The 20,070-nt window shown below is 38.8% G+C and overlaps 1 protein-coding gene and 1 long non-coding RNA gene across 2 annotated transcripts; both read left to right on the top strand.

Annotated features, from left to right (window-relative positions):
* Positions 1-851: 851 nt before the first annotated feature.
* On the top strand, positions 852-2,371 carry LOC146701557 (C-C motif chemokine 12-like). The gene is made up of 4 exons (XM_085469180.1): positions 852-1,072; positions 1,758-1,875; positions 1,953-2,011; positions 2,163-2,371. Exons 1-4 carry the CDS (start codon positions 1,000-1,002, stop codon positions 2,186-2,188), a joined length of 276 nt encoding a protein of 91 aa, XP_085325306.1. The 5' UTR covers positions 852-999; the 3' UTR covers positions 2,189-2,371.
* A 2,933-nt stretch (positions 2,372-5,304) lies between these two features.
* Positions 5,305-7,538, top strand: LOC146701556 (uncharacterized). Its single transcript, XR_014922369.1, has 4 exons — positions 5,305-5,432; positions 6,809-6,941; positions 7,012-7,070; positions 7,162-7,538. It is a non-coding gene; the product is annotated as an uncharacterized LOC146701556 (long non-coding RNA).
* Positions 7,539-20,070: the final 12,532 nt, after the last annotated feature.

Raw genomic sequence — 20,070 nt, 5'->3', positions numbered from 1 at the left:
CAGACAAAAAAGGCATAAAAGAGACTTTCTCCAGCTGGGCCCACGTCCTCATTTTAGGTTTGACAGTGTTTTAGTGGATAAAGGTGAATGTCACGGACATGAATTGAGCTGCGGTTTGGGGAAGGACTTGAAGGGGACTGGCGGCGGCTCCTGGGCCTGGCAGATCCCCAATGATGGATTTCTGTACTAAATAGAAGTGAAAAAGTTAAAGAATTGAACAGGTGAAGGAGGGGGTCACGTAAATTAGAATGAGCAGATTGTAGAACTGGGGGAACATATACAGATAAGAACCAGAAGAAGCATGTTTGGAGGCATTGTCCCGCTCCTAAAATTCAGATACTTTATCTCCAATAAAATGTAAGATCTTTGAGTTTGTATGCTTGCACGTGGTAAAAATGCAAAACACTAACACTCGAGCCTGAAAGCAAGGACTGACATCAGAATGTCTGCATTCATTTTCCTATTTACAAAACAAAATCTTAAAGCCAGGACTGCAGCATGTCCAGAATATTTGCCAAAGAAGGTTTTGTGAGATAAATGCTACAGAAAAATTAAGAACAGGTTCCCAGTTTGAAAAAGTATTTTATTCATAATTAATTTTAAATAAAAATATTATACTTTAGGTCCTTTAGGTTACATTAAATTTAGATTACGTTAAATAACTGATTTACTAAACTTTTTCTTAACAATTCTACAACAAATGCATTGATGAAATATGTCATGTCATGACTTCCCGCTTCTGTGGAACGCCTCATACTTCCACAATCTAAGAACTGTGTGATGAAACGTCGTCTCATTTTGTAAAGTTCCTCTTAAATCACTGTTTAATTTATTTGTAAGAAGAGAGAGGAGGAGGAAACAGAAAAAGCTGAGCCGAATAACTGGAGGAATCACTTCTGCTTTTAAGACCTTAACTATTTCTTCACGCTTCACTCTGGAGAAGAAGGCAGATCAAAGGGGAACAAATCATTTACTCACTGTTCTTCAAGCTTTTTGAAAATGGTAAACTCTAGAAGCCTGTTACTGCTGGTCTGCACAGTCATGGTGGTTGGGGCCATCTCTGGATCAGACGGTAAGATTAAACTTCAGACTCCATGTAAGAGCTTTCAACTGGCTTTTCTCTGTTTAAAATTCACTTTGTAAAATGTCATTTGTGTTCCAAAAAAGATTTGGACATCTGCTGCATAACAGTCAGCAGTAAGAAGATTCAGGAAGTGCATTCGTTTTTTGTTCTTTCAGCTGTAGCCTCGGTGCTGTTTAACAACTAAGAGTGAAGATTGAATACAAAAAACAGAAATCAAACATGGGCTTAGATTATGTGCAAATTGTATAGAAGGCCAGCAAGTACAAATTAATACCCATCCAAGTCAAAGGGAAACACAAACATTAGATGCTGCTTAAAAACCCCCATGGAAATATAGCCCAGTAAGAAGTGACACAGGTACAGATACAGGCCTCTGCTCTTACTGTTTAGCATTCTTGAAGAATATAGTGTCTAGAATGAGGACATAGACTGGTGTAACTAGGTACTTTGTTAATACTTTTATAATGTTTGCAGTAAATTTCTCATTAGTAGAAATACCTACAAGGTGAGGCACAAAATAAACTATTTCATGTCACTTAATGTCTGGTAACGGTTCAAAAGTCAGCTTTTGTTTACTCTTGTTAGCAGTTTTATAACATTTTAAACCCGAATTTCACTTTGAGTTTCCTTCCTGTGGGCGAAATATATTCAGTTTTAAACTTCTCCTAATCAGCTCGTCGCCAGAAGAGACCGTGCTGTGTTGAAGTCACCCGCCAAGATACGAGCGCTGATGTGGTGGGGGAAACATATCGTCAGCAGGCCGCAACACCACCCTGTGTGAAGGCTATAATGTAAGTCAGCACATGTGTCGTCCTACACACAAACATAAACACATTCAATCTGTATAATTTTCTCTCTTTATTTCCAGTTTCAACACAGAATATGGACAGCTTTGTGCTGATCCAAACGCTCAGTGGGTCAAAGATCGTAAGTTACGCTAAAAGAAACACACACACACACACACACACACACACACACACACACACACACACACACACACACACACACACACACACACACAATAAAAGTATTTGTAGAAACAAACTGAAACTCCTGTTTGTCTCTCTTTCCTGTCCAGTCATTGTGAGGATGACGAGGGTATGAAGTACAAAGTGTGAGGTGAAGCATCGCTGCCTGTCGGGTCATCAGTATCTCCTTATCTCAAACTTTTCTTTGAAATGTTTTTGTTACGTTACTCTGTTAATTCTGTCCACATCGCACTGCAGCAATTTCCTAATGTTGTAAACCTGCTCAACATTTGGCAATAAAAACCCTTTCTGATTCTGATTCTGATTTTATTCTTGATGCTACATCTGAGTCTTGTGTGACTTTAAAGTGACGACTAAGGCTGGACATCAATCTGTGCTTAGACGGACCAACTGAGTTCTTTTTTTTAAGTTTAGTTACATATTTAGTTTCAAATCTTCTTTTATTCTTTATTTTTTGCTTTTATGATTCCATTTATCTGTTTTGCAAAGCTCACTCTGAAAAGTATTTCCAAATAAACTCTGACCACCAGTCATTCAATAAATCTCATATCTTAATAATCTCCCAGAAACCTACAACGCATTTTATTTAAAAATTTTTTTTTGTCCCGTTTGGATCTATAGCCATCAGAATTGTTGTCTTAAGGCCAAGAAAGATGCCAAGCGGATTTATTTTACCAAGTGGATCATCATGGCCTTGCCATATTGGTCCATTTGATTGACCTTTATTATAATTATGAATTTATTTTATTTTCAGTTGCTACAAACGGGACAGACATGACTGGGGGATAGGACAGGGAGAAAGAATGAAAGAAAGAGAGGGAGGGAAAGAAAGAAAAACAGAGGGGAGAAGAGACGGTGAGAAGGGGGGGAAGAAAGAAAAAAAAAACAAACAAAAAAACAAAACACCTGGGTCACCTGTATGGAGAAAAAAAAACAGAAGAGAAAGCAAGCTAGTTTATTGTGATGGTGCTTTTTTTTTTTCCTTTTTTTTTCTTATTATGTTGCTCTTTGTTGTTTGCTTTCTATTTTATTTAAAACTTTTAACTAAAACGTGTGCAATCCAAGAAATCAGTACATTTCTTATTTTTATCCATTAATGTCCCTGTGTCGCCTGCAACTTTTAACCCTCTACTACATGACTTTTTAATTTGGGGAAAAAAGTATTTCTCCCTGTTTTGGGGGTTGCTTTAGGGTCCCTAATAATATATCATTCATAAAATTGGACAGCAGAGACCTGTTTTCTGTAGGCCTGGGCCACATAAACCAAGCCACAATCAAGCCAGATATGGCATGCCATCACATAGACAGTGCCATCTATGCCAGGCCTGGCCTATATGTGGATGCCAGCACTGCCGACTTGATACCAGATCCTGGCCAGACCTGCTTGCTATGTGGGCACTAACACACACACAGACACAGTTACTTTACCAACTGACCCCTGAGCTCCTAACCGTCACTCCCTAAAAGCTCACTGTCCTCACTTTCTGAGGACAGAAAGTGCACATTCCCTTGGTTTCCTTCCATAAAAGGTATTTACATCCATGTCCTGTAATTATGAGCAGATTGTAAAGGAAAAACATTGACTATGATCATATAAATGCACACAAACACATCTCTACACACATATGCAAATGCATTGTATTGTACCGCCTACTGGTGTTGGCCAGAGGGGCCGATGGCGCGATATGGCAGCCTCGCTTCTGTCAGTCTGCCCCAGGGCAGCTGTGGCTACACCTGTAGCTGCCTCCACCAGTGTGTGAATGTGAGAGTGAATGAATAGTGGCATTGTAAAGCGCTTTGGGTGCCTTGAAAAGCGCTATATAAATCCAATCCATTATTATTATTATTATTATTGCCTGAAAAAAAAACTGGGTTTGAGACAACGACTGAAAATTAACAGTTTTACTGTATAAATAAATTTAAAAAAGTAGAACATACAATCAAATATGCTTCTTAACATATTCATGCACATACAAGTTTTTTTTAATATACATTTATTTCACTATAAACATGTAAAATAGTGATCCTTATCTTGCCTCCTAATGGAGATGTCTCTCATGTAGTGCAGCTTGCAGAATGCCCCCCCCCCAAATAAAAGTCACACCACCTTCAACTCATCATTTTATTGGAAGGAGATGTGCCTGGTAGCATTATTTGAAAGAAAAAAAAATGTGGTTTTTTTTGAAGGGCCAGTGTAAGGCATGAAAATGTGGTTTGTTGCCTCGGGGCAACGTTGTTTCATTTGTCTTTATTTCCTTCATCTGCTACACATTTTCTTAGTTCTGTAGTTACACCAAATATAACTTTGAAGTTTAACCAGCACTATGCAGTTATTTTATGCAAAGGAAAAGGAGCTTTAAAATTATCATCAGCAAATCCACAACAGAACGTGGTGCGATGGCCCAGTTAAAGTGTAAACCTCAACCTGATGGAAACGCTGTGGCCGGACCTAAAGACAGCTCTGCATAAGTGAACGACTCAAAACCTCAATCAGCTAAACTTTTCCTCCACCATGATGTGAGACTTTCTGTAAAAATTATGATTAAAAAATACCAGAACAAAGTCGTTTATAAAATGTCATGAATGTGTGGGACTGATAAACTTTCTATATATATCATCTGTAATGAGGAAGTGGTTTAGTGTGTGTGTGTGTGTGTGTGTGTGTGTGTGTGTGTGTGTGTACAGTACAATAAGATGCAAGTTCAGTTTGCTTTTCCACACTGTAGATTTGATTGTTGTTTTTATTAGATTTTAATATTTGAGCAACACCTCAACAGAGCCACAGTCATCCTGGACTGTCCTGCAAGTTCTCCTGGAAACTGGAAACCAGTATTAGAGGTTTTTTCTGCCTCCATGTTGCTTTTTTCAGCCATGTGGATGAGGGGGCCGCATGTTTAGTTTGTAACTACAAGAGAAAAAGAGTCACTGTCAGACAGTCAAAATGGAAAAAAATAATAATAATCAGGAGGTTTAGGCTCATTACTCATGAAAATGCACAAAGTACTGGTATCAATCATCAGGCTCTTGACCATATTTGAGCATCTGTGAACTTTGTGTGAGGCTGTTTCTCAGAAAGCTCTCAGTGAGGTGTTGATAGGTTGAAATACTGAATTCTCAATGATAAGAGGCGGAGGTGTGATATGCCACAACCACGCACACACAAATGCAAAGACCTACAGAAATACGTCAGCAGTTCTGCCTGCAGATGTTCCTACACTTACCAATAAATAACCAAGCATTGGTCAGCATATAGTTTCAACCTGATCAGTGAGCCAGACCGCCGGTGAAAATGACTGTGAAGAACCTCTCCATCACTCTCCTCCTGCTCTCGGTGTGTGTGTGCTGCCACTCCTCTGAAGGTAACTGTGCTCTTACTTTTATAAAGAAAAATGAGGAAAAAAGAGATCAAATAGATAAATTTATCACAGCAATGAATATTTCCAACAATGGCTGCTGCCTGTTTGTGAATAAGGTTCACTTGTGATATTTTGGTGGTTTATTGGGCAGGACCACTGTGTAAAGACCACAAACCTTTACATCAGTCATATTCTGGTATCTGCTCAGTCTATAAATGGGGCGATCGTGGCTCAAGAGTTGGGAGTTCGCCTTGTAATCGGAAGGTTGCCGGTTCGAGCCCTGGCTTGGACAGTCTTGGTCCTTGGGCAAGACACTTCACCCGTTGCCTACTGATGGTGGTCAGAGGGCCCGGTGGCGCCAGTGTCCGGCAGCCTCGCCTCTGTCAGTGCGCCCCAGGGTAGCTGTGGCTACAATGTAGCTGCCATCACCAATGTGTGTGTGAATGGGTGGATGACTGGATATGTAAAGCGCTTTGGGGTCCTTAGGGACTAGTAAAGCGCTATATAAATACAGGCCATTTACCATTTATAATTGCACATGTGTTTTTCAGCATTTACACTCAACTTCTACCCACAAAGCTCCAGACACCCTGGAAGCTGTTTTCTGGGCTAAGTTTCATTAGTCAGTGATGGCATTTTAAAGGCGTCCTTTATGTCTACATTTAGAAGAAGTCTTGGAGATTTTTATTTTATAAGCACGACATTCACCTGATTTTTGTGTTCAATTGCTGGACTGATTGACAGCCACACCATATCCATTCACGCTATACTGCTTACCATTAACAATGTTTGTACTATTTATGTTTATCTACATGCAAACTTTTGTTTTCTGTCACTTATGGGGTTATGTCTCACGCTGCGTTGCATGCCAGGCATATGTTGTAAGACACTTAAACTATCATAACTGCCAACTGATTAGTGTAGCACAGTTGGTGCAGTGGTTTCCTTCAAACAAATTCACTCTGTAACTAAATCTCACTGCTTCATTTTAGTTTTTAGCAAAGTCATCATTTCAGTGACTCATTGCATAAGGCATGAAAGCAGAAAATGAGAGAGACACAGAGAGAGTATAAGATAATATCTTGCAGCTACGAGAAAATATTTTTCACCTTTCACTTAATTAACATAATGCCAGAATTGCCCAAAAAGTAATCGAGGGCCTCGAAGTGTTGAGAACATTGATTTGTTAAACTTGTTGATTGATTTGCACAAAAAATGCCTGTGCACTGTAACATAATTTCAGGTCACATTTTGAAAGTCACCTTCTGTTTAGTGATGTAAGGAGCTTCATATTTTAAAACTAGATTTAACTTTTATTTTCCTTCTAATTAGACTTTTCTCAGGTAAGAAAATTCCATTTTTAACCTTTAATCTCTCAGGTACTCGTCGTCGTCATCCTGGAAGGATACCACCATGCTGCCCTGCAGTCACCAAAGGCAATAGGACTGCTGAGGTGGTGAGGGAAACATATCGTGAGCAGGCTGCAAGCGGACGCTGTGTGAAGGCTATAATGTAAGTCCACACATGTTGTCCTACATACAAACATATACAATCTCTATAATTTTCTGTCTTTTATTTCCAGTTTCAACACAGAATATGGACAACTTTGTGCTGATCCAGATGCTCAGTGGGTCAAAGATCGTAAGTCGTGCTAAAAGAAACACACAGAAATAAATGCAAAGTATTTACAGAGAAAAACTGAAGCTGCTGCTTGTCTGTTTTTCCTCTCTAGTCACTGCCAAAATGAAGAAGGCATGAAGTCTGTCTGCTGCATCAGTATTTCCAGTATTACCATCACCATTAAAGGCTTATTCAAACCAGAGCGCTTTCTCAGCCTGACTTAAATTTGTTTTATTCTTTTTTTTTTCTTTTTCTTTTTTTTTGCCATTTGTCGATTAATTTTTCCTGTAACCTGTGGAGCAAATGTGTATTTTATTCATGCTGTTGACTTCATTGTTTTGTAATTGATCATTGGAGGTCAGCTTTTATTTGTCTTTTACTTTTCTTTTTGTTTATTTGTGAATCTCTTTCTGTGCATTTTGTGTTTATGTGAAGAACAATGTGGCTGTGAAAAACAATATAAAAATAAACTTTTGTTTATTGAGCAAATATTTTCCTGCTGTTGTTTCTGTCGCCCACCAGACTCTCACAAAATGCTACACACATCACATAATGTATTCCACAAGTGTTTTAACTGACGATGGTTGCTGAGTATACTGTCCAGTTTTTTAAAAAACTTTATCTTTTACCCAAGTTTATGTAGCCCATGATGAACATAAGTGGGCCCGAGCAGTGAAACCCAGCAAAACACACACACACACCCACACCCACACACACACACACCCAAGTATACATATATATTAGGGGTGCAACGATACTCATATCGATATTGAACCGTTCGATACAGTGCTTTCGGTTCGGTACGCATATGTATCGAACAATACAACATTTTTAATTTATTTGATCAACTTTCCTTCTGACGATGCTGTCTGTGTTGAGCGCTCAGTGGATCTGCGCTCGACAGTGCAGCCTAGGCGGAGTAGTCGAATGCAGATTCACTGAGCGCAGGGCAAGCTAGCTAGGCAGAAGTTAAGCTCTCCTTTCAACACGGGAAATTGGACCTCCCCCACCCTCATTCAGATCTGGCGTTTGGAACTCTTTTGGTTTTCATGTGACGTATGACCCTGAAGGTAAGCGCGTCATGGACTAAAGTAAAACAGTATGTTGGATGTGCCACGCAATGCTTAATTGGTGGGAACTACTGTGTTAGCGCAGTTAGCTCGTTAACATGTTGACGCCGTCCAGCCCAACGCACGGGGCGATTCCCGGTAGCTCGTTAACGGAGATTTGCCGTGTTGTGGCGTTAACGTCATTTCAACGAGATTAACGCTGACAGCACTAGTGGGAACACAACGAATATGACTGCACATTTACTCCGACATCATCCTAGTGCAAAGACAAGTGGAAGCAGACAACAAGCACGCATGCTACAAACTTCACCCGAGTCATTTAGACAGCCGTTAGCACATGATTCTCCTTATGGGGACCTGATATGTTTAATATGCTGCTGAGAATATAGCCCAGAAGAAGCGGATAGTATAGCTTTTATTTTGGAAAGAGCCATTTCTCTGTAATAAACTCTCTTTTCCAAAGATGAGTGATTTCTCGATCAGATAGATTTTTTTTTTTTATTACTTTGTTGTTTCAGCAACATTAAATTTAAAAACTGTACTTTTGAGTTAAAATACATATTTATAATTTTAATAAATGACAAATTAAAAAGGCATGAACATTTTTTTTGTATCGAAAAAATATCGACCCGAACCGTGAATTTTGTGTATCGTTGCACCCCTAATATATATAATAAATAAAAACACATGTACGTACACTTTAGGGCTGCCACGATAAGTCGACTAGTCACGATTACGTCGACTATTAAATAAGTAGTAGGATTTAAGATTGTAATAATGGGCTGAAACAGAAGACGGCAGCACTGCATGTCCAGGGATGCCAGCCGCCGTTAAACCCCGAAAAAGAAGAACCAGTTTCCGGTTTCATAGCTGTGTCCAAATTTAGTGGCCGCATCCTTCGGAGGCCGCATTTGTAGCCCAATTATGTTACAGCGACATGGCGAAGCCTGTCCAAATTCGAAGACTCCCCCAAACGCGGTTGAAAAATGTGTTCTTCATTTCCCCAGATTTGAAGGGTGGGTCAGGCGTGTCCTTTGTGGCCCGACATATCTCAGAATTCATAGCACAGCTCAGCTAATTCCAGTTTTCAACAAACCACTTAGTTTTAAGATTACTCGTATTACTCTTTCTTGGTCACAAAATAAACTTTTAACATATTTTCAGGCGAGAATGTAGCTGTGTAAACTTCAAATATCTGTTCGGTTTATCAAGACACCACATATTTGCTCTGACGTTTTCAGAGACGTCTGTTACCCACCAGCTCGATAGCTAGAGGGTTCAAACTCACTAGAGCCGGCGAGAACAGTGAACTCCCAGCACATCATATCCAAACCCACCACAGTTTTTCGCTACTCAGGTTAAACATGATATATAAGTCACCCAGATAGTTTGAAAATATTATTGCTTGGCTTTTTTCAGTGTTTTATTTGTTCCTCAGTAAATTGGTTTGGATGAGATTAAAGTTATAGTTTTTACATAGTTGAACAAATGTCAGACAGAGAACTGATTAAACATAAGTGTGAAATGGTAGAGAATTTACTCCAGGGTCCTGTTATATTTTACATAGAAAGAACAAACTGTCGAGTTTATTAAAACTCCACTGAGACAATCTACAAATTTTATTAAAAAATTAATAAACTATCATTTTGTCTTTATTTTTAGTTAGCACATACCTTAAACACTTCAAGCTGTAAGCTAATGATAGTTAAATACAGTTGGATGCAAAAGTTTGGGGAACCTTGTTAATAGTCATCGTTTTCCTGTATAAATCATTAGTTGTTACAATAAAAAATGTCAGTTAAATATATCATATAGGAGACACACAGTGATATTTGAGGAGTGAAATGAAGTTTATTGGATTTACAGAAAGTGTGCAACAATTGTTTAAACAAAATCAGGCAGGTGCATAAATCTGGGCACTGTTGTCATTTTATTGATTCCAAAACCTTTAGAACTAATTATTAAATATAAATTTGCTTGGTAGGCTCAGTGACCCCTGACCTACATACACAGGTGAATTCAATAACGAGAAAGAGTATTTAAGAGGGTCAATTGTAAGTTTCCGTCGTCTTTTAATTTTCTCTGAAGAGTAGCAACATGGGGGTCTCAAAACAACTCTCAAATGACCTGGAGACACCATCATGGTTTAGGGGAAGGATACAGAAAGCTGTCTCAGAGATTTAAGCTGTCTGTTTCCACAGTTAGGAACATATTGAGAAAATAGAAGACCACAGGCTCAGTTCAAGTTAAGGCTCAAAGTGGCAGACCAAGAAAAATCTCGGACAGACAGAAGCGACGAATGGTGAGAACAGTCAGAGTCAACCCACAGACCAGCACCAAAAACCTACAACATCATCTAGCACCAGATGGAGTCGCTGTGCATCGTTCAACCATTCTGCTGTATGCGAGAGTGATGCAGAGGAAGCCTTTCCTCCTCCCACAGCACAAACAGAGCCGCTTCAGGTTTGCTAAAGCACATTTGGACAAGCCAGCTTCATTCTGGAATAAGGTGCTGTGGACTGATGAAACTAAAATTGAGTTATTTGGGCATAACAAGGGGCGTTATGCATGGCTGGGGCAGCGGCCATGTGATGTGTGGAAAAGAGAACTCAAATGCAGCACTTACTAAGGTGTGAGCGTGGTTTATTATTAAAACAGAACACAAAGTGGGGATGGAAAAACAGAACCTAGGAGAAACTAAACCATAGAACAGCAAACCTGAACACAAAGGGAGGACAGCCTACAGTGGCACTCTCAACATGCGAAGCTGAATACATTGGACTTGCAACCACTACTCAGGAAAGCATGTACTTTACCCAACTGTTAAACGACATGGACAGAAAAAGGTACACATGTACAGTGGGATGCAAAAGTTTGGGCAGCCTTGTCAAATTACTTTTTCATCTTGTTTAAGATGATTAAGACTATATTTTAATTTTCCACATTATCCTAGTTATATTTTGACTTCCATTATCCCAACAGAATAAGGAACCTTTCTGAAGCCTTTCTTTAGTAAAACACTGAATGCTGATGTCAGCATTAACATCTGTGTGATGGGAATATGGCTGCAGCAAACTTCTTTACTTCCCTCTTCTTTCACTTTTTAAAAACACCAGATGCAGAAAGTTAAGAGAAAGTTAGTGATGGTGTTCTTGTAAGAAAAGTTTCTGTTCCTTAATCTTTACACTCTAACATGAACACTTCTCAAAACTCAGAAGCCAAAAATGCTAATATTGTTATGTAGCAGACAAAATGCATATAACAGACTCGACTTAAAATGTAATGCCTTCAAGATTCTGAATGTGGTTTGGTTACATGTCTTCCTGCTATATTTGCATAAAGACAGAAACTAGCAGCATTGAGTAGCGATAGGCCAAAAGTTCAATTTAATGACATGATGACCACTCGTCAGTGAGAATGAGTATCATCAGAAGCCTGTCTGTGCTGCTCTGCACAGTCTTGGTAGTTTTGGCCATGTCTGGATCAGAAGGTAAGATGGAATTTCATATAAACACCATGTAAGGTTTTTCTGTCGGCTCTTCTCTGTTTAAAAATCTTTTTTTGGTTTTTGTTCCAGCAAAGAATGATTTTGTCACGTGCTGCACAACTGTCAGCAATAAGGAGATCACTGAACCAATTTTGGGATACTTGATCCAGAGAGCAAACCGACCCTGTGTCAACGCAGTCGTGTAATTTTTTTATGGCACATTAAAAGCATCAACTGTAGCCCAGGAATGATTTATTACAAACTGTTAATTACTGAAAAATATGATTTTTTTTTCACATTTAAAATTAATTGTTTAACTTCAACACAACTTATACTGGCTAAATAACTTTAGCCTAAAGATGTAGATGTGATGTTTTTGGTGCTCTTCAGTTAAAGTTCATTTACTTATTGTTAATATTATCTCAAATGAACTGATTAAAGTGTTGCTACCAAGTTCATCGTTCATTTCTCGTTCCTGCAGCTTTCAGACACAGTCCGGTGTTTTCTGCATCAATGGGAGAGCTCCCTGGGTTCGTGCCAAGATTGTTGCATTCGAGTGAGTTTTACATCACCTTCCACTGACTCACATGCTCAGTTCGACTTTTCAAATTTGATCAGTCCTCATATACTGTTATTTTTTGTTGATTTTCTCACAGGAAAGCAAAAGCTCAGCGTACGACTGCGTCTGAGGTCTCCTCATAGAAGATGACTGATGGTGAAACCTTTTCAGGAATGCAGGAAGAAGTAAATACACCAATACTCAAAACATGGTCGAAGAATGTTTCTGCCATGTCTTATTATTTTCAATAAATTATCAGCCTTTATAAATGAAGATACTGATATATCAGCAAAAGGTTAATATCAGCCAATAATACTGGCCTGCAGAGAAATCGCTTGTAATATATGAGATCTGTAGAACTGTAATAAGATTAACTCTTATGCCCTAATTGGGCATTATTGTACTTTTTTTCCAACTTAAAAAATAAAATTGGTGATCAATTTGGGCAATAAATTTTCTTTTAAGTAAGTTTTTGTCTTTTACTCTTACTTGTCATCCATACTCTCTCGATACTATATATTACATGGACAATATCTGGGTTTTTGTGAGTTTTTAAAAACAAATAATTAATAATTCAACTGTTTAAAATCCTGAAAATAATTTAATGTTTGATCATTTTGAAAAGGGCTCGAGATGATTAAGTCATTTATGAAAAAAAGAAGCAAAAAACAATATTGTTGTAGGAGGAGGGCACAAGAGCTCAGCACGTGATACTGACTGGAAGCAACACAGCTGCTGTTGACAAAGCAGCAGAGTCAGATATGAATGTGTATTAAATTCATCGTGTAAATATACCAGATTTATCCACATACGCTAGTTTTCATCATATCTTCATGATCTCCAGTAATGTTACACCACAGTGCTTTCATTTGAACCCCAAGTGTCAAAATTACAGAGTATAATGCAGCTATTTTGCAAAAATAAATAATTACATAAAGACTTTCAAACGGGTACCCTGTTTTTCCCTTCGTAACAACCGAACTATTGTACAAATAGAGATAATATAATTATCTGAGAAACAATTGTCAATAAGCAGAGAAGTTATTTAAATATTAATGCAAGACATGGAAGCAGGTGTTGTTGTTCCTAAATTAGGAACAATATTTTAAAATTACTTCACAATTCTTCTTGCACTTCATATTGTTACAAACTATCAGAATATAAAGAAAGTCAGAAAATGGACAACCTCAGCTTATAAAACTATTTTTTTTTTAACCACAAACCACTGGATCAATTTCAAGGGTTTTGCACTTGATTTTTATTTTATCATAAAACACTGCAGAGATGCAAAGAAATAATCATTATAACAGTGTGCAACTGCTCCACGTTATACTGTGTCCAAGCTATAGACGTCTCTGAAGCGACACCCTGTCATCCATTCATCCAAGAGATGTAACCAAGCTAAAAGACACTGCCTCTATTAGTTAATTATTAGATAATCATTTTTGAAAAATAATCTTTAACATCAGATTAATTTCAGATTTTTAATGTCAGATTTTACACGGTCAGGTGTAGCAGAGTTTAACTCGGAAACTTAAACTTTAATTCAAAATTTCTTTTAAATAAATTTCAAATGATCATGATAAAGGGAATGTGTGCAGTTTTGGTGCTTGGTGCTGAACAGCGTGGCTGACTCTTTGTATCTGCTATTGCTTCACAGTCCGAGTCCAAACAGGTAATGAGCCATTGCAAGCTGACCAATTATGGAGTCCACCGCCAGCTCACGCTTTTTTGAGGTTATGTCAAAAGGTTTCTTGTTTAGGCAGTCTGTGTCAATGGGCTCAGTCAGTAGTCACGTTGTCTTATTACAATGAACACATGCAGTATAGTTTATTTTGAGTTAATCCAGCCTTCTGCCTGCAAGAAATCTTTAGTGCAGTATGTAATCTGCTTCTGAAAATGGCTCCCAGCAAGAAGAATTTCTTCTTTCAGCTCTAATCCGTGAAAAAAAGACAAAAAAAACTTGGTTGGTCTGTTCATTGTCACCGCTCTGGTGTCAGGTGTACATGATTGGAGATTTGGGGTTGGGTTCTCTGCTCATTCATCACTGCAGATTTTAGTTAGATTTGTTTGTCCCTGGGAACTGTGGGAACCTTAAATTACATTTTGGACGTAAACAAAAAGAAGAGCGTGAAGAGGTGTGAAGAAAAACAGATTTTAAACTTCTTCTTTTTTCTTTTTTTTAACTGGACTCTGGTGCCATCCTGTGGCTGCTATGAAACAAAAGTGAAGTAATGAAAATAAAAAGTGTTCTCAGATTAAGTCTGTTCTCTGTGGCATGTTTTTTTTAATGGTTTCTACAGTGTGAGTTAATGAAAGGAGGATGTTGAAGCAGCTTCGCCTTTACATAAGCTGCTAATTGGAGCCAAACATTATCCCTGTGACAGTCCAGGTTTGTGGTGGTAAAAACTCTGAAAACTAAAGAATTTTTAAGGCAGTCCTTCTACATAATCCTATAACTCTGTGTGCTAATCCAGTCTTTCCCAAACTTAGGAATGTATTTAATCACAACTGAGTATGAATTCTGCTTGTGTGAAGTCTTCTGGTAGCTTGCTTGTCACTGAGGTGCTTTAATCTTGCCTTTTTATACCTCAGTCAGTCATAGATCAGGTACAGGGAGTGGACTGAAAATGAGTGAAAAAGCAGCCAGTGTCCATCTCCAGCTGGTGCAGAGAGCAACATATCACACGTATTCCTGCTGCCCTTCACTGTTTTCAGTGAAATTCAGAGGCCACTTTAAAATCCTGTTATTATCATCAAAGCTCTGCATCAGGGGTGGGCAACTCCAGGCCTCAAGGGCCGGTGTCCTGCAGGTTTTAGATGTGTCCTTGATCCAACACAGCTGATTAAATGACTTCATTAACCTGTCTTGAAGTTTTCCAAGACAGGTTAATGAAGCCTGATAATGAACTGCTCATTTGATTCAGGTGTGTTGACCCAGGGTGAGATCTAAAACCTGCAGGACACCGGCCCTTAAGGCCTGGAGTTCCCCGGGGTGAGGATGTAAGCAGGGGCTGCTTACATGGACAGGACCCTGCTTATATCAGACCTTCTGAGCAGGCCTTTCTCATCCTCCCCATATGGAAAAGATATATATAAATCTTATAAAGTTTTTATCTGTCTTGTATGAAACTTGTATGAAAAGCATACAAGAGTGAAAACACATATAAGATCCCTTGAAAAATTATATTATGAAACTTGTATGTTTTGTATACTTACTAAAAAAATATATGAAAGTAATGAGAAAGTGTCCACTTTCATGAGTAAATCATATATGTTTTTACTATTTCTTTTCCATATGGGCTATGGTCTCCCAACTGTTCCTCACTCTGACTTTAAAACCAGAGACAATCCTATTTTTGAGGTTGCTGAGAAAAATCACTTGAACAACCTCTAAAACCTGTACAACCCATAAAAACAACCTATAAAAACTCAGCCAGGCTGATGTTTGACAGGTTAGCTTTCCCTTAATCTTCTCCCCTTTATTTTGAGCCATAGATTGCATCTATTTGCATGTATCGAAGTGTCTTTGTGAAAATGATTATGTGTCTATAACTTATCTTTAATGTGTGGCTTTTATTCAAATTTAGATGCACTTTGTAACTCTGTCTTTTAAAAGGCGCCGCAAAGACCTCGTGAAAACCTGGAAAAATGTTGCTCAAGACCACTTTAGCAAAATTACAAGAAAGTTTGACTTTTAGGAGTAAAATATAAAGAAAAGGGGAGTGACTCACCGTCTTTGATCTAAATGTACAATAAAAAACCCAGCAATTCATTTTTGACCCCAGTCAGGACATAAGTCTGAGACCTCTGCGTTAACCACCATTAATGCAATCTACATGACTCGTTCTGCACTGTCGAGGGGACATCCTGCCTTTTCTATTGATGACAGGTTTGTGGGGGCTGAGCTAATACAGCTAACATTGATTTAGTAGGATTTCAGAAATGCACAGTTACTTTTATTCCTTTGTAGTGGGCAGCAGGACACATTTTCAGATTTTGAGCCGTACTTCGGGAAGCAGGAGGCAGGATGAGGCAGAACCGTGGAAGGGGAGTCAGTCTTACTGCTGTCGTGGGATGAGGTGGAGGAAGGACAGACATCAGAGCAGGAAGCTGAAAGCTCAGTGTGGTTCCTCAGCTTTTGAGGAACCACACAAACACACACACACACACACACACACAAAGCTGCCAATGAAAGATGATTCCAGGCTGGTGTCCTGTATTGCGGTCAAAACCAAATCCCAGAGCTTCGGAGCCCGAGCTTACGTAATGCTTCTTATCCAAGATGGACTTTGGGTATCGTCACTTTGCCCGTAATCAGGCTCTTCAAAGCCAGCATGTCCTCCACTGAACTTTCACCTTCTTGCTCGCATGTCTGGCCCCTCCTCCTCATCATCTCTCGACAGCTCGAGTTTTAACTTCACTTCCAAATTCTGCGTGAACTCCTTTCTGTCTCACTCAGCCATCTAATCATATTTATGACAGATGTGCCCACTTCATGGGACAGAAGATAATGAATAAATAACAAATTTGAAAAAGAAATGATCCAGCATGTTTCTTTGGGGGAAAAAATCTGAATGTAAAAACAATTTTTTTTCTGTGTCTCAGGACATAAAAGATCTGACCCTGACAAGGATCTTTTTCCTTTTTTGTGCTTTTTAACATTTAATAATGCAGTATTTTAATTCAATGTATTTTTCTTTTCTTTTCTTTAAATTTACAAATAACATCTTGCACCTGAAGTACCTTCAGTGACCACCAGGGGACGGCAGCTCACATAAACACGAGTTTAAACAATTGCTCAAATTATTCCTCAGCAACTATTCGGCTTGCAGATTTATTGTTTGCATAACTGTTTTCGGAAAGATTGTTTAGTATTAATTTTTAAATAATTTTTCTTCCCAAATTATGTTTAGATTCTTCTATCCCTTGTATATCTTTGGGTTTTATATTGTCAATTGAACTTCCAATAGTTACCAGCATCATTGTCTCTCTGTGCTCATGTTGGCAACTTGAGCTCCAAGGTGGATGCCTTTTGATTTAAACCCCTTAAACATTTCTTATTTCCTTTAAAATCTAATTAAAAAAACATTTTAGAGCTGAGGAATTAGGAAATCCTAAGTTAAAGTTGAAGCTTAACTTTACTCATGTGCTAGTTTGTGTATGTGTCTGTATTTGTATCACCACATACCTGATTCGAGGTTCACGTCTTCAGCTTGACTGCAGGTAAGATGAGAGGAACAGTGACTGGAGGATGAAAAGAGGGCGGGTAGCACAGATGGAAAAGCAGATGGGAGTTTCTCAGGGGAACAAAAAGAAAAGATCATGTGAAGCGAAGGGGCTCCTTTCATCCTTGTATCTTAAATTAAGTTTTAGCCCAGTAGAGTGAGCACATTCCCCCTGTTTCACCCAGCAGTCCCCAAACAGCTGTTTAAAGGTTCAGGTTGAGACTTTGGTGAGGATAAAGTTAGGCAGGGCTGTGTAGTAACTGCAGAGCATATCAGTGAGGGTCCTCACATGTGAGGATGTGTGATATGTATCGGTACATGACACAGGTTCAAAGTTAGGCAGGGCTGAGCTGTTATAATTTTTCGTAATTAAGATTTATTTGATGACTTGGCACAAAATCAAGAATAAAAAAAAAGCATATTGTGCTTTTACACTATCTTCCATTCCTTCTGCACAAAGATGCAGAGACCGATGATGGTGCTGGACGATGCCCTTCAACAGCCATGCTAAAGCCCACATCCTGGTATGTCCTCCACACTCTTGAGACTGTGACATCCTGGACAAGCTGGACTGTCTGTGCAATGTCAATGAGCTGCAGCTAGCGTCTCCTGTTACTAATACTAACAACAGTAGCAAAAAAGGAAAACTAGAGACGTATCAGTCGGGAGGGATGAGGAGGGAGCAATAGTCTGTGGTCACTGCCTCCTAAATCATTTTCTTTTTGGGGGGTTTGGCTGTTGTCCTGTTGCATCTGTTGTTACTTTCACTTTCAGCAAAGCAGCTGAACTGGCTTTGCAGTGGTTTATGTTTCCTAAGTGAACAGACTGATCTCCCTGAGGTTTAACTGACTTTGGTTATGCCATAATAATTGAGTGTTCCTTTCTTTCTTTCTTTTTTTGGAGCTGTATTTTTTAAGGCTTTCATGAGACATCTGAACCTACCAGTCACATTTCCCAGTTATCAGTTTCGCCTTCTTTGACTCTGTCCGGCTCATAATTGTGTAACTCCATTCTGCTCAAATGCGTCACAATCTAAAGTAAACACAGGAAAAGTAAAGAGCGGCAACAATAACACAGGTTGGTTTTTTTCTGTTAAATAGTGAAGCAATATACCCTCACTGACCTCTGACCTTTGACCTCACAGGTCTGATGCGAACTGATGCCTTTAACTGTGCCCGCTGGAAACTGTGACAAAGAATTCATTTGCCATTTGCGTATATTGTTATTCTGTGTTCTGTTATCCTATAGTCTATCATAATGCTTTAATGTAAACACAGCACATGTAACCTTGGCTCGACATACTATCCCGGGTCTGTTTGTGGTAGCATTGGTTATATTTATGTCATCTGTGCAAATGTACTTAAAGCTAAATGTAGTGATGTGTCCTGTGTGTCGAAGCTTCGAATCGTGCGTCGGGTAATCGCGGGGGCGTTTTTCTGAAGCGCGTATCGAGGCTTGCTTTGATTACGTATGCAGTGACGTTCGAGGCCTCGCGGGCAGTCCGTACCACGTGACTGATTCAGGGACTGGTTCATCGGTTCGCGCCAGATTCGAAATAACATGGGCAGGAAAACAGCTGATTCCCCATCACACCATGTTGTGGAATTGGATTACGTACGTGCTACATAGTTACTTGTGCATTTCTTCTTCGATGGAACCAGCAAGGAAGAGATGTTTTTTTTTTTATTTTGTCTCTCCTAATAAAGTATGCACACAGTAATAAATATCACAAATGATAAACACCAAAATATAAATAAACAACACTACACATCCTATAATCTGATTTCTGTCTTTTAGTTTATTAAAAAGTGAAGCACCAAACACTAGTTTGTGTCATTATCCAGATGTACATAAGGTTTACACATCATTATAATCAAAGAGCCCGCTTCACTTGAATTGTCCACTTGATGGCGCAGTAGAGCAAATGAATCATCACAATGCTTCGAACCATGAGTCGACCAATTGGATGGAAAGCTTCAGTTCATCATGAGGCTTCATCTCACCATCACTAGCTAAATGTCACTTCATCATTAATTGATTTGAATCTTTCATTTGTTTATGTAGTTTGGTTATACTTACCATTGTGTGTTCCTTTGAGCAGGTCCTATGTGTAAAACAGGTATGTGGGAAGGGCCGCCCCAGTACTTCCTGATTTTATAGGATATGATGTCACTGATCATGTCAATTGGGTGTAACCAAATGAAGGGGTGTTTATTTTGTGTAAAATTGTTTATTTCATTTAAAATAACTCATGAGTCAGATTAGGTGAAGAGTGACTTTTCAAACTGTTTAGTTGGGTGAATGAGTTTGTTAAGTGGAAAAATGATTTTATTCCTGTTTCTTTGTCTAGACTGTGTTATTTAGTCTACCCTGTTTTCCCAATGGTAGAGGTTAATGAGATCCAGGTGTGCGTGGAATTTATATAAAGCAGGTGAGATTTTGACTCACAGCTTCGGAGGTTTTTGTGAGATAATTGCTGAAAGGCGACGCCAGAAAATAAAGGACACTTAAAAGAAAGTTGAACTGTCTGCAGATGCTGTCTTACTATCACCTTTCATGCTGCTTATGTTATGCTACTTCACAGAAACATAAACATAAGATGAGAAAATATCTGCAAATGTGGAAGAAAAAACATTTAAAAGGATTCAGTTTGTGTGATTGAACAAACAGAGCTTCA

This window comes from Copadichromis virginalis, linkage group LG9, assembly GCF_057382275.1.
Source record: "Copadichromis virginalis isolate Kocher_CV1m ecotype Utaka linkage group LG9, C_Virginalis_male_GT1.1, whole genome shotgun sequence".
In the NCBI taxonomy this organism is placed as follows: Eukaryota; Metazoa; Chordata; class Actinopteri; order Cichliformes; family Cichlidae; genus Copadichromis; species Copadichromis virginalis.
This window is presented reverse-complemented; position numbering and strand designations above follow the sequence as displayed.